Source organism: Solea senegalensis, linkage group LG8 (genome assembly GCF_019176455.1).
Source record: "Solea senegalensis isolate Sse05_10M linkage group LG8, IFAPA_SoseM_1, whole genome shotgun sequence".
NCBI lineage: Eukaryota > Metazoa > Chordata > Actinopteri > Pleuronectiformes > Soleidae > Solea > Solea senegalensis.
Window position 1 is genome coordinate 12,376,341 of NC_058028.1, and position 15,497 is coordinate 12,391,837.

At 41.0% G+C, this 15,497-nt stretch overlaps 1 protein-coding gene across 3 annotated transcripts; it reads left to right on the plus strand.

Moving 5' to 3' along the window:
- Positions 1–2,432: 2,432 nt before the first annotated feature.
- On the plus strand, positions 2,433–15,197 carry igsf10 (immunoglobulin superfamily, member 10). Of its 3 annotated transcripts, none has more exons than XM_044031311.1 (10): positions 2,433–2,532; positions 2,813–3,090; positions 3,821–3,950; positions 5,164–5,554; positions 5,925–6,692; positions 6,866–8,653; positions 8,780–10,195; positions 10,432–11,335; positions 12,334–12,700; positions 12,778–15,197. In XM_044031311.1, the coding sequence occupies exons 2-10, from the start codon at positions 2,888–2,890 to the stop codon at positions 14,326–14,328; spliced, it is 7,518 nt and encodes a 2,505-aa protein (XP_043887246.1). In that variant the 5' UTR covers positions 2,433–2,532; positions 2,813–2,887; the 3' UTR covers positions 14,329–15,197. The 3 variants fall into 3 exon arrangements, with proteins under 3 accessions (XP_043887246.1, XP_043887247.1, XP_043887245.1); XM_044031312.1 differs by lacking the exon at positions 2,433–2,532 and adding an exon at positions 2,570–2,586; XM_044031310.1 differs by lacking the exon at positions 2,433–2,532 and having other exon boundaries at positions 2,778–3,090.
- The last annotated feature ends 300 nt before the right edge of the window (positions 15,198–15,497 follow it).

Genomic DNA, 15,497 nt, shown 5'->3' on the forward strand with positions numbered 1-15,497 from the left:
ATGAGGAAAAACACGCAGAGGATGTGGTGAGAGCGTTTCATGGAAGGCAACATACTTTCCGATCAACACTATTCCCGTCACCAGGTGGGCCCCCACTCATGATGGAGCAGTGAGTGTAAGCTGAGGCCAGTGCTGTATGTGTCTACAAATTCCTCAGAGCCTACCAGCTCACTGTGACTTTTTAACAGCCAACTTACTTTAGCGCAGAGCTCAGAATGAAGAAGACGCATTTTCCACTATCAGACAGTCAGACAAGCTGGATCAAAAAAAATAAAACATTTTCAACCGCAACATTTTAGGTTTTGTAGCTTAAAGAATAATACAGCTGTTTTGAAGAACTCCATCATCTGGAGTAAATAAAATCCAAAGGGAAACAGTTTCCTTGTTCGGAAAAATGATGGACCCGACTCAACTTGGCAAAATAGCAAACAACACACACACACACATAACCAACTAATGCCAAAGTCAAATCCTAGCTGTAAACTTGACCAGTTCCTCGGGTTCTGCCTCATTAGGGACCAGGTTTTAGTCTCTAAGAAGACAACTAAACTCCTTCAGGACACTGCAACGGCCTCTATTCATTCGGAAAGCCTAAACTAAAGTGTTATACCTCACCTTAACCTAACCATAACTCAGCAGCGAGAGGTAACTAATACGTAAGGACACAAACACACACACACACACACGACACTCGTGCATGCCTGAATTAAGTGTTGTGTATGTCAAGATTATTTGTAATAGATAAGAACAGAGCCTTGCAAACACCAATGCTCATAGACGTTGGTAAGTAAATCACATATATGACTGGGTCCTGCTCATAACAGTATACAGTAGCACTCGGTCCTCATCAACGTGGGTCGATCACATAAAAAATATGGATGCTCTTAACCACATGCAACCACACACAGACTGTTGAATTGCTCCTCCCCATTTACAGGAACAGTTGGAGCAAACCAATCATAGTTATTATAGCTTTCTGGGTGAAAAAAACATGATTATAGAAGAAGAAAAAATCAAATTTAGAATTTAAAGAGAAGAGAAGAGAAGAGAAGAGAAGAGAAGAGAAGAGAAGAGAAGAGAAGAGAAGAGAAGTTGCTGAGCATGTGTTGGTGTGCTATCCAGATGTTCAAGTAAACAATGCAAGCAGTGGAACATGCCAACCTCAGCTGTGACCTGAAGTAACTGATGAAAGGAATCTTAACAAACCATCATCTCATGCAAAGTATGTGTCCACAAACAGGCTTGAAATGAGATGACCTGACCTACTCGCTTCTTCTTCCTTTGTGGTGTAAACGTAGCGGCTAAGGTAACACTGTAGTCGTTAATTATCTGTGGTACTAACAACAAATGTAACAACATGTGTCTGAGTGTCAACTGTGTACGTGTGCACGTACTGACAGTGGTTGTGAGTCTGTGCATGTGTATGTGTATGTTTGCTGTTGTGTGGACGTGGGCTGCGGAGAGCTGGCAGCTTTGTGAGAGGGAACACAGGTCAGACGGAACACGTGGGATGATTTAAATTCTACGTGAGCTGTGGTGGTTTGATGTATATACTTTTCATAAAAGCTGTTTACAAGCGGGCGACTTCTGACGACAGTCACAATGAGTCACCTACAAACAATTCAAATTGGTACATGGTTTTGCTTGTACCAATTCTCTCTTGAACTCTGCACTGTTCTGAGGTTCAATGGTTTTAATGGTAAAAGTCTAAACAAGACATACAACAAAGCTGATCTGGGGTCGTGGAATTCAGTGGACTGTTATAACGTGGAAAGACAAGGAAAAAACAGACAAAAAAACAAGACAGACTCCAAATGGATGGGATCACACAAATACAAAACAAAGCCTTCATTTGGCTTATTTGATGGGAGAGAATAAAATAAAATGCTTATTAAGCTCATCTGTCGCACATTAACCCATGACCATGATGATTAAAAAGTGCTTTCATCTGATTCAAAGAGTTCCACAAAGATTCTGTGGTGTAGATGAACATGGGGCAGATGTAATACCCAGTTTAAATTTGATCAACTGTTTACAAACATGGGGCAAGATTATGCAGTAATTTGGAAGTTATTTGGAAAACCATGTCCGATATCTCACATTGGGGAAGCATTTTCAACTAAGCAGTGATCCTGTGCTGAAATATTTGTGACCTAGTTAATCACATGAGATATATCATTGTCTTGGCAGCAATTGAAATTTCCACTTTTGTCGTCTGTAATTCAAGTTAAATAGGTTAGTTGACATTTAACAGTCTGTCAGAATAGTGAGAGCAGACCACTTCCTGAGCACTGAGGACCAACAGTATTTCATAGCTGCAGTTGCTCCGGGATTACATTACAGATGGGGGGGGGGTGCGGAGGAGACCAAAGCTTGCACTCAGCTGCAGACGCACACACTGAAATGACTCCAGTCCCTCTGCACCTCAAGACACAGTGGACTCATCTGAGGAATCGTGAACCTTTTATTCTTTCACGTGGAATTTTACTCAAAAAGTGTGACAGGTTTTTCTTCTACAGGGGCTGGAGTCTGGTGAGAGAAACTGTGTTTGACGCATAGTTTTTCAGTTTTAAAATGAATACCTAAGTAAGTTAGTAGGTTATTATACTTCTGTTTATTTATATTTATTAGTTTTGCATATTTTTTTGCATGAAAGTAAGTACATGTTACTTAGTCTTTTAGAAATATTATTTATAATGTGCAAAGATGACATTTGTATCAATTGTAAAATAGGGAAATGTTTATATCCATCTATCTATCTATCTATCTATCACAAAAATGATGTTTGAACATGCTCTCACTGTCCCTCCAGGTGGCTTTCATTAATGTTTCAGGACACTGTGTAAAACCTCTTGCTCGTGCAGCTGGAGCCCCATCTCTGTGCACAATGAGTGTGTGTGCCTGCAATGCTTCATACCTTCGGAGGTGGCTGCTCAAAGTTGTGTTGTTCTTGGCCACGGTGCTGCAGACCAGCGCTGGCTGCCCCAAATCATGTGCCTGTAGTGTGCCGACAGAAGTGCACTGCACCTTCAGATACCTGACAGCAATACCTGACCACATCCAGCCAGCTGTGGAAAGAATTAACCTTGGGTGAGCTTTCACTTTGCCTCCAAATTTTTACAGACTGGAAAACTCGAGTGGGAATCATTTCATTGATTGTGTCGAACCACAGACTCTATACGCAGAAAAAACATTATAACTGAGATGAAACATGTTGGCTGCTGCCTTTTCAGATGTTTTACTGCTCCGTCACAACACTGAAACAGGAATGATATTGGAAGCGACTCATGGTCACTGACTAGTAAAATTGATCATATAAACTTACACCTCACATTTCTGACTGTGAGCGTTTAAGAAGCTAACACTGAGAAGGAAATTAACCTAAGGTTAAAATGAGTTATGGGGGTATGTGAGTCAAGATATGGCGGCAAGTAGTAGCAACTGTCAGCTGTTAAAATTAACAGTACCATAAGGTGGGCCTTAAAACAGCAACCATTTTGACAGGTCCCAGAAAACCACAGGTGTAAATAATCAAATTGATGATGACTGAGGTTGTTAATGTAATCAGTAACACTTGTGCTCATTTCGTGTGCTAATGTTTCACCCTCACATTAGCAGGGTGGGAACTTATTCCCTGTATTAACATGTATCTTGAAGATAGTATTAATAATTTAACACCAGTATTAGTCTGGCCTCAATACATGATTGATAACACTATAGGGGGGGTTCAAAATTTAAAGTGAGACGACTGCCGGTTTTCTCAAATAACATACTTTAGTTTATAAACTAAAGATTTTTTTTCTCTCTTCATTTCTTATAGGTACAACAGTATAACTGTCCTGAGAGAAAATGATCTTCCAGGACTTGAGAACGTGCTGTTGTTGATGCTACATAGCAACACTATCGAGAGTATTGAAGACAGAACCTTTCAAGACCTCAAGTCTCTGCAGGTAAAATCCTGTGTGTGTCAGTCTCGTGTGAACATATAACAGAACCCATTTCATCATATTGAGTTCACTTAACACATTTCTTCCCTGCATAAGATATTTGTGGGTTTTCCTCAAAATTGTTCACTTAAGATTGATCATTATTGTGGGGTGTACATAGTGGATTTTATGTTTTTTCCCAAATTTCAGAGGTTTGAGGCCCTGAAAACCTTAGCAAAACTTCCTAGGTCCAATCAAGGCATATTAGCAAGAATGTACCATCCATGAATCATCATAAGTAATCCCAATCTAAATACTGATCAAAAATAATTGGCATCACCAGCCCTATGTTGTGTTTACATGATAGGGTGGAGCACATAAATCATTCAAATGCTCACGGCACACCAGTGAGAAGCACTGCACTAACACTTTAAGTATTTGTCATAAATATCTTGAAATGTAAAATGTTACAAATGTATTTGTTAAAGGATTTACGTTTTAAAACTGAATGCTCACACTTTTTAAGATAAATACAACTTATTTTCAGTTACATTGCTATTTTGACAATGCTTCATGGTATGGCAATAGTGTACTCTAAACATGAATTACAAAGTGTTTTATGAATACACACACATGGCTAACATGCTAGCATCATTGGCAGTTAACTTACCAGTGCAGAAGACAAGCACTGCAGCAGCAGCAATGCTAATGTTATGTAACTACTGTTATCTTTCCCCGTACTGAAGTTAGCTTGCTAACCCCTAGTCCCAGTAGCATCCAGTTTGGTCTTAAGCCAACTTCACAGGAAGTAGGAAAATAAAACATCCGGTTTACTTTTCAGAATAAAATATCCCGTGTTGACGCCACATTGTATTTCAGTTAACTACATCACAGAAAGAATCCTTAAAAGCCCAGCGTGCTCCTGTTTATTCGGTCGGTAGAAATACTGCTTCATTTTGTTGTGTTTACAACATTTACACTTTCATTCCACATTTATAACGTGAGAAAAGCAAGTCTCGTGACTTCAGCCGTGCGAAAGCGGGGTGAAGGCAGAGCAATCTGCCTTGGCATCATCGATTCAAAGATTACTAATTTATGTGCAGTGACTTGTATCATTTATCAGTGTGAACTTATTGAATTGTGTGCGTCTCATGTTGAATGCATGAGACTTGAGAGCTCTGAATTTTTTGTGTCAACATTGTTTGACAAACATTCCTATAACTCTATGCTGTTGCAGGTCCTTAAGATGTCCTATAATAAAGTGAAACAGATCAACAAAGAGACGTTCAAAGGCCTGGACAGTCTGCTGAGACTCCAAATGGACCACAACCACATTGAGTTCATCAGCCCAGAGGCGTTCTATGGCCTTACCAACCTACAGTTTCTTCATCTGGAGAGTAACCATCTCCAGCAGCTCCACCCAGACACATTCATCACACTGAGACACAGTCAAGTGTTTAAGGTGTCTTCAGTGAAAAACATCCACCTGTCAGAAAACCTCCTCACCACGCTGCCTGCAGACATTTTTGCAGGCTGTAGTCAGTTGGAGAATGTTTTCCTCCATGGAAACCCCTGGACATGTGACTGCCATATGAATTGGTTCCCCATGTGGGCAAAGAAGAACACAGGTGAGAAATGTTTTGGAGCAGTCTAAATGCATTGAGAGAGGTGTAAGGTTGTAATGTTTACAGGGCACCCCTCCTTTTCTAATTACAAAACTGTATTTATTCTGAAGACTAAAACGTTGTTAACTCACTTTTACAAGTAGGTATAATAACATCTGGTGAAGTTGCTAAAAAGTACTTGGATGGGTTATTTTGCTCAGACTTTTAAATGGGTCTGTTTTCTCTCCTCCAAATTAAAAAATGGAAATATATAAACCTTTGCAGAGTCAATCATCATATCTTTATTTGACTAACCCATAATGTTGAAAGCAAAATGTTCTTGCCTTACATGCAGCTAACTATAATCTACACCACTTCATTTAAATGTTTCCAGGTGTACTGAAATGTAAGCGAGACCGGAGATATCCGAACGGACAGCTGTGTCCTGTTTGTGAAAATCCTGCTCCTTACTACAGAAGACCTCTATCCCTTCTATCAGACGATGCCTTCACTTGTACAAAACCCTGGATCCATGCACATCTAAAGCAGAACAATATCAGCCTGGAAGAAGGGGATTTTACTCCAGTTTCCCCAAAGGACTTTGTTGCCCCTTTAGGCTCCATACAAATGAACCTAACTGACTCGTTTCACAGCGATGCAAGTTTATCCTGCACTGTCCAGAGACCAAATGCTTTTGAGAATCTCACACAAACTCTAGAGCAGGAGGAGGGAAACAATGTCACTGTGCTTACCGCTGGCATAACTACTTACCTGGTGTGTAACATTGACTATGAACACATCCAGCAGCTGTGGCAGATCCTGGCCGCCTACAGTGACTCTCCCCTGAGGCTACAGAGAGGCTTAATGCTGACCAGAAGCCCGGAAATGGTGTACAGGTACAGCCAGTTAAAAACAGAAGAGGAAGAGGAGAGAATTTACACAAACATTGAGGCTGAGATCAAAGCCTCTCCTTCATGGTTGATGCAGGGAGAGGTGAGCTTCCAGCTTGATCGCACTACTACCACTTTCTCGACACTGCACATCAAATACCAGTCCGTGGTCAACCTGCGTGTGGAAAGTACATCGAAAAAGAGGGATCACTATACCTGGACCATGATCAAGAGAGATAATCAAACCAAGACTGAGCACACAGTTCTTACAGGTGGGAGTTAGAGATGCATAGTTGAAATGACCTTCACTTTATTCTTATCAAATGTATAAAAACTGATTGAGAATTAAGCCAAAACATGTTTCATTATTAAAGTTTCTGAAGTGCAATAATAAAGGACTATGTCATATAAAGGTAATACAGCAATAATTTTATTTTTAACATAGGTGGTGTGGCAGAGTTGAGCTGTCAAATCCAGGGTGAGCCGAAGCCTTTGTTGGAGTGGATTTTACCTGATGGAAATAAGGTCAGAGCTCCTTACACTGGTGAGGACAGGAGGATCACAATTACTGCTGAAGGGAAGCTCATTATAAGGCGTGCAGATTCCTCTGATACAGGCCTCTACCGGTGCATTGTCACAAACTACCTGGATGCAGACATCCTTGTGTTTCGGTTGACAGTTCTGTCACCTGATGTGGAAGAAACTGATGTTAATGGGGTCCATATCTCAAGACCATTGGGTGGAAATCTGGCATTTGACTGCAGCTCCTCAGGAAGTCCCAAAGGTTCGGTACAGTGGATCCTCCCTGATCACTCAGTAGTAGATGTGTCTCATGGGAACAGAAAGGTGTATAAGAATGGGACTCTGCTGATTCAGGGTCTAACAGAGCGGGACCGAGGGTTTTATAGATGTTTGGTTGCTAATCACCTTGGAGCTGACTTGCTAGTGTCTCAGGTAACAGTAACTGGACAAACAGTAGAAAATGTAATAGTTTTAGACAATGAGGGATCAGGGATGGAAATGGACTTCAAAGTGGACGACAGCTTGATAGAAAAAAGAGTTGGCCTCAATGAGATCCCCTCTTCAATTCCTTCTGACAGAAATAGCCAGGAATCCATGACCGTTACCTACAATCGACCTTACCCACGACATAGGTTACAGGGCAGAGGAGGCTCTGGAAGTAGACTGGGACAGAGAAGAAGGATGCCAGTCAGCAACAGGCGCATCTGGAGCAGAAAGGTTTTTGATAAAACTTCCAGAAAAGTTAACCCAGATAAATTTGCTGAATTAATGAAGAAGGCTCAAGATGGTTTAAAAAAAAAGACTGAAAAAGAGAAAGAGAGGGTAATACATGAAGAGTCACACCCTGGTTATTTTGGTGATGGTGAAACTGGTTCCGGTCTAGGTTTAGACGAAAGGTTTGTAATTGTTTCCCCAGGGATAGGTAAACCAAATTTGTTATTTAGACAAGATAACCAGACTGAAACATCAACCCCGGCTGAGATAGGTCATAATCATATGTTAGCAACAACAGAAGCTCATAAAATGGTTATGAAAACCACAGACAGCCATTACATAGATTACAGTGAAATAACAGAAAAAACAAACACACTAACAGCAGAATCATACATGCAGTCGGACTCTACACCAATCAAGTCTACATTCACAGAATATCCAAGTTTTGTCAAGAAAACTGACTTTTATACACTCTTGAGTAATTCACCGTCAAGCGTGCATCCAGTCAATCTCCAACTAACTGTGGAAGACACTTCACAAGAAACTCAGCTTCAGTTCTCTGGAGAACACCTCACAGAGCCAGAGACCTCCACAGGCCCAGCACTCTCATTTACTACTGACTCTAACATTGCCCCGATGAAGGACGGCCCAGGCAAAGTGGGGCTCGTCGTTCACACAGACCCAGAGGGCCAGACCACATTCACAGCTATCACCACCACAGACAGAAAACAAGACGAGATCACCTTCCACACCACCCAAACAATCAAATCCCCACACTTGCCTGCAGGATCCACCATCATCTCCCAGCAGCAGATCCATATCATACCACATAAGAATGGCAGAGATGGGGAACGAAGGAGGACCTTCCAAGGCCGTAGGAGGTTTATAAAACCTAACAGGATCCCTGACATACAGTCATTCATCAATAAGCTTAAACAGTCTTCAGTGATTAAAGACGGGAATGCCTCAGTGCCATATCGAATTGAACTCACCACAGGTATATTGAAATATTTGTATTCATTTGCAATGTTTTTGCTTAATTGTTCAGTCTTTGATGTTTAACTCAAATTGAATGTGTTATTATTTTTTTTTAACATTTTCTTCATCTTTATTTTTCCCTCAGCCTGTGACTGTGAGGAAGACAAAAAGAAGACAGTGGCCACAAGGGTGCTCATTGAAGCTCCTTTACATCAAACGAAGAGTCCTACCACTACAAAAAAAACAACAGCTTCCCCCAGAAAAAACTTTATTACTTTTAATACCCCTATTACTCGTACAGAGTCTAAATCAGAGGATTATGTTGCCAGTGGCGACATGACCAGACTCAATAGGCCATTTATCACTCAAAAAACCTCAACTACAGCACAGACTACAACAACGGCCCTAACCACAACCTTTGCTACCATGCCCACCCCCACTTCAAACTCAATGGCTGAACCCGAGACTTTATCCCCAACCAGACGTACAGAGAGCATAGAGGGCTCAATAGATGATGACAATGAAGATTCATCCTCTGCAGATTTTGAGGTGACCACACTAAGACCCAACTTTCAACATATAGCCACTACAAGTTCTCCTTATTACTCCAGGTATTCCACCACTGCAGGAACACCACCAGAATTACAGACTCTACCATCCCCACCCACTATCAAACCACCTTCAGTAAAACATCTTGATGAATCTTCATTATCTGGGTCTGGTGGACTATCTGATAATTTGGTTGTAATAAGACAAAGGCCTGGTGGGACAAGAGGAAGGCAAGGGCAAAGAAGAAGACCATTTAGGGGCAGGAGACCCTTCAAGAGACCCGTAATCAATAAACTACATCCTGTTACGACAACTGTGGTTTCAACCACAGAGACAACACCACAACAGACCATTTCACTTTACAAGCCCCTATATACGCAATCAAGGGTAGAGGACAAAACCACAGCAACTGTTTCAACGGACCAAACATCAAAGACAGAGACCAAATTGTATGATGGATTTGCATGGAGTGCATCTAGCATTTTACCTGCATATACTACAAACAAGACACCTTCAATCACCACAACATATAACCCTACTACCACATCAATACCATCTACCACAAAGGAGTCTGACACAACAGTTGAGACCAGAGTTCAAAGCAACATCAGACCACCAACACAAAGGAATAATGATCTCAACACTCGCAAGCCGCAAGTGAGAAGACCTACTGTGCAAAGCAATGCTGCCAGAGCCAGTACAGAGAAAGACCTTAGCTCTGACACAGTGACTGTCCGTACAGTCGAGCAACGACATACCAACACTCCTGCAACATACAACAACATAGGCACACACAATGCCATCCCTAATCATGTTGCTAACAATGAAGCTACGAGTGCTAATATTGCTGTTTTTGAATCCACAACAAAAGTCATGACAAGTAAACCAAAGATAGTTGGTGGTAATGCAGCCAGTTTTACCATTTTGTCCAACTCTGATGCTTTCCTGCCATGTGAGGCTGTTGGAAACCCACGGCCAGATATAACCTGGAAACGCTTCTCCACAAGAACAGGTACAAACACAGACATGTGCAAACACAATATTTATCAAGAAACATAGCATCGAGAAAAGCTTGATGTTCATTTATTTTAAAAGGTGCCTGAGTACATTTGTACATGATTTTTATTTAGATAGTAATTAGTTGTGATGAGGGATGTGTTGTTTAATTGTATATGCATTTTACTTTATTCTTTTGATTGATTTTTGTAGAATGTTTCTTTCAAAATATTGTATTTGTGTGTCCTGCAGGAAACAGTTTTACAATTAAGGGGACAATGGACAAGTTTCAGGTGTTGAGCAATGGGACATTGTTCATACAGAATGCCAGCATTGCGGATCGTGGCCAGTACCTCTGTCTAGCTGAGAATGATCATGGATCAGATAAACTTCTTGTCACTCTGTCTGTGGTGGCCTATCCATCACGTATACTAGAGCCAAAGGTGCGTGAGATGAAATTTCGTGCAGGAACCACAGTGGAGATGAAATGTAAAGCAGAGGGTCGACCCACGCCCATGATATCCTGGATCCTGGCAAACCGGACGCAAGTTAGAGAACAAAACGCACAAGCTGAACGGGTAGCAGTATCTGCTGAGGGGACTCTGGTCATAAAACATGTGACTATTTACGACAGAGGTAATTACAAATGCATCGCCAGTAATCCAGCTGGAGCTGATACTGCTACAGTCCGACTGCAGGTGGTAGCAGCTCCACCAGGCATCGTGGAGGAGAAACGACAGCAGCTCAAAGTCAGTGCAAGTGAGAACTTGTGGCTACCGTGCTCTGGCGAAGGCAGCCCTCAACCTGCTATTCACTGGGTCCTCCACGACGGGACGATGGTACGATCTAACAATCCTGCCAGAGAAACAAGGGTATCAGTGTATGAGAATGGGACACTCCATATTAAGGGCATGACCCCAGCAGACAGTGGGATCTATGAATGTATTGCTACCAGCTCTACTGGCTCAGAGCGAAGGGTGGTGACTCTAGCTGTCGAGAGGCGAGAGTCTGCCCCTCAGATAGTGGAGACTTCCCAGTACATGACAGAGATGTCCTTTGGGGATCAGCTGAGACTTAATTGTTCAGCAAAAGGAGACCCCAAACCAAGGATCATGTGGAGGCTACCTTCTAAAGCTGTGGTGGACCAGTGGCACAGGTAAAATGTCACAGTAAAAGCCAAGAAAACATTAGAAACATTTTGAAAATAAACACATAGCACTTAAATAATTTGTAAGGTCTAAACTAAATTAAATGTTTTTGAAAGGTTATGTAGTCTAAAGCCATGATGTCAAATCATGTACACAGTGCCTTATATTCACAAATAATAAGTGATATAATGATAGCAAAGGATATAGGATATATATGTATGTATGTATATATGTATATATAGGATATATACATTTAATCTCTATTTTGGTCTCATGAAAATACAGCTTCACAATACTATATTTATCCTGTTTAGTGTAAAAATCACATGGTATGTTTTAAAAAACAGTAAAGTTAAAAAGTAAATAGAACACACAATACACCTAGTGACACATTTGAAGGCCATTATAATGGCATACAGTATGTTATCTTTGGGGGGTTAGTGCTGTAGACTTGAGATGTATTGCAGTAAAAAGACAAATCATACTATATTTGCTGGACCATTGCCAAATAGTAACAGTTGACCTCAGTGCAGTCTCAATAAATATTATCTATGCTTTATTTTCTCAACAGCTTTAAAAAGGAGTAAAATATATGAGTCAATATCAGGCGTTCTGTGTGTAAACACCAGAAAAGAAGCATGAGAGTGTAATGAGACTATTAACTTACAGATGATGTTCTAATACTGCTGGATCTATTTACAAAAAAGGCCTAGGAAGATAAGATTGTTATTTATTGTTATTTTCAAACACTGTAGCTCAGTTCCTTTCCATTGCTGTGGGTCAGTTTAATGTTAGGTTGTAAAATACTAAGCTTGTTCTTCAGTACATTTTTAAACTAGTTTTATAGATATTTATTCCCACTTTTATTTTCAGTCATTGTAAATGTAATTTGGAACCATATTTCCTGCCTGTCATACACTTTTAATGCCCCTTTATGAAAAATATTTGTTCTGTGTGCCACTCATGGTAGGCTAACACTCAATTTTCCTGTCACACATTTCTACAGAATGGGCAGGAGAATCCAGGTTTTGGATAATGGCACTCTTATTATTAATATTATGAGTAATAAAGATGCCGGTGACTATCTCTGTGTGGCACGAAACAAGATTGGTGATGATCTCCAACTCATGAGGGTCAGTGTGTCAATGAAGCCAGCCAAAATCGAGCCAAAAAAACACAACAAGAAACAGGTTGCCTATGGTAATGACTTAAAGGTTGACTGTAAAGCCTCTGGAGAACCAAAACCAGAGATCTCCTGGGGTTTACCAGATGGAACACTAGTCAACAGTGCTCTGCAGGCTGACGCAAGCAATGGAGGTGGACGAGCACGACGCTACACTATATTTGACAATGGAACTCTTTACCTAAACCAGGTATGCTATTTTATTAGCCAAAAAATGCCACAAACTTCAAGAAAATAAGAATTTACATAATTGTGATTTTTCTACAGGTTGGTATGTCAGAGGAAGGTGACTATACTTGTTATGCTGAGAACCAAGTGGGCAAGGATGAGATGCATGTGCATATAACTGTGGTGGCCACTGCACCCAGGATACGACCACCCAGCCAGACTTTTGCCAGGGTGACGCCTAGCAGCAATGTCCGCTTTGACTGTGAAGCACTTGGGGAACCCAAACCCAAAGTTCTGTGGGTGCTGCCCACAAATGATGTAATTGCTGCATCAAATGAACGTTATCTAATGCATGTCAATGGATCTCTGAATATCAGGGATGTGAAAGCTATTGATGCTGGGGACTATGTTTGTATGGCTCGCAACCCTGCTGGAGAAGATAGAAAAGTCTACACTCTTGACATAGATGGGAATCCACCAGTGATCAATGGCTACCATCAAAACAGAACTGTAATCAAGGATGCGGCACCTAAATTTTCCAGGAAACTAATAGATTGTAACGCTAAAGGTAACCCCACACCTAGTATCACTTGGCTAATGCCCGATAACATTTTCTTGACAGCACCATACTTTGGCAGCAGGATCAACGTCCATCATAATGGGACATTAGAGATTCGCAATGTGCGGCCAACTGATATTGGAGAGTTCATATGCATAGCGAGAAATGATGGAGGAGAAGCTGTAATGGTAGTGCAGCTGGAGGTGACCAGTATGCTTCAAAGGCCACTCTTCAACAACCCCTACAATGAACGGATTGTGTCTCGGAGTGGGAAAACTGTAGTCCTGAACTGCTCTGCTGTTGGAAATCCAATGCCGGAGATCTTCTGGACTTTGCCTAATGGAACACGGTTCACTGGTGAACCTGACCGAGGCTCACGCCACCATTTGGGCAATGATGGGACTTTGATCATCTATAACCCTCTCAAAGAGGATGCTGGGAAGTACCGCTGTGGTGCCAAGAACTTCATAGGTTACATAGAGAAGCTAATCATTTTAGACATTGGACAGAAGCCTTACATCCTGACCAGGCCGAGAGGCATTGTGCGCAGTATGTCTGGAGAACATCTTTTCCTTCACTGTCTATCTGATGGAAGTCCCAAACCCAGAACCTACTGGATAATTCCCAGTGGACACACACTTACCCTTTCTCAAGTCCTTGGCCGCTATCAGGTGTTAGAGAATGGTACTTTAATTGTTCATGATACTACTGTCCATGATCGAGGAAAATACATTTGCAGAGCTCAGAATGATGGTGGAGAGGCAGTGCTTACTGTCCCTGTTGTTATTATTGGTTACCCTCCACGGATTACAACAGCGCCACCTCCCGGTGTGAGGGCAATAACTGGGACACCTATCCAGCTCAACTGTTTTGCCACTGGAATCCCTAAACCAGAGATAATCTGGGAGCTGCCCGATCGTTCAGTTCTGTCAACAGCAGAAAAGGGCCGGCCTCTGGGTAGTGAGCTGCTCCATCCTCAGGGCACACTCATCATCCAGAAGCCCACAGTCTCAGACTCCGGTACATACAAGTGCCTGGCTAAGAACCACTTAGGCACAGACTCAAAGGCCACATACTTACGTGTTCTGTGAGGGGAGGTGAAGAGAACTGAGAGAGGACAGTGGTTATTCTGAATGTAAACATTAACAGACACACAAACAATTGCAGTGGCAATGTGTGGTACGTGGTTTCTCACATGTGGATCTATGAGGATTGCAGCTTGTGGAATATCTTTTTCTTTTTAAATGACAGACGTGAATTTTTTTTAAAGAAAATAAACAGAAACAGAAGAAAGAGGAAACAGACATTTTTAATGGAAACCCCTGTCTGGGAGTACAAAGTTGTTATTGTATATTTGGAACTGCAGGCCTGCAAATTCATTGGTGGGTCTCATCTGGGGAGGTTCTCATGGGAAAAGAAAGTGCCAGTGCATGGAGTCAAATTTAAAGTGATTTCTTTGGCTAGCTGCACATACAGATACTATTACAGCATAAACAGGGGGTGGGGGGATTTGTAGCAGCCATGCAACAAAGAAAAAAGCAGATTTTAATACCCTTTAGATAGAAGTTGCTGATGTCATGTCATATTGCTTTATGCTTCAACTGCAAATAAAGAGACAAGGGGAAAATAGTAAAGTATTTCAACATGACTGTGTTGATTTTTTTTATATATATAGCTATATATATATATAGCTTGTTTTACACTGGATATAGCTCTGCATTGAAAGTACAGTGCTTTCATACCAGAGCCGAAGACATTCAGTTTCATCATTATATTTTTGTATTTCCTATCTCTATTCAAAGCATCGAAGACTAGATTAACATATTACCAGTCTATTGTGTTGTACACAAGAATGTAAAATAATGTTATACATTATGATAAAAAATAGCTTATATTTGTGTGTTCATGATATGTACTTTATTAATGGAAGAAGGAATGGAAATAAAAGTAAAAAGTAAACATGGTGCAAGCTTTTTAATTGATTGTCTGAAAATGTATTATTTGATCTGATACCAAAATTGTGTGTTTAAATTCTTAAATTGACAAATATGTGACAAACTTTCATCACATAAGAGGCTGTTGATACTACAGGTTACTGTATTGCTGTTGTAATAATGAAGAAAAGGTCACGTCCAGGATATATGTGGAGGTAAGGCCTTTTGTTGCAACAGCAATTATCACACCACTTTCACATTCACTTTCCAGCTGTGAAAACAGTTCTTCACCCAGGTTTCCAGAGTGAAAAGTTTGTTTGTGATTA

What these genes read in the sequence shown, in the direction of transcription:
- igsf10 (XM_044031310.1), top strand. Translation starts at nt 2,792, where the DNA reads ATGCTCTCACTGTCCCTCCAGGTGGCTTTCATTAATGTTTCAGGACAC. An exon ending in ACGCTTCTCCACAAGAACAG is followed by an intron (nt 10,196 to 10,431) that starts GTACAAACACAG and finishes TGTGTCCTGCAG; the next exon opens with GAAACAGTTTTACAATTAAG. An exon ending in GTGGTGGACCAGTGGCACAG is followed by an intron (nt 11,336 to 12,333) that starts GTAAAATGTCAC and finishes ACATTTCTACAG; the next exon opens with AATGGGCAGGAGAATCCAGG.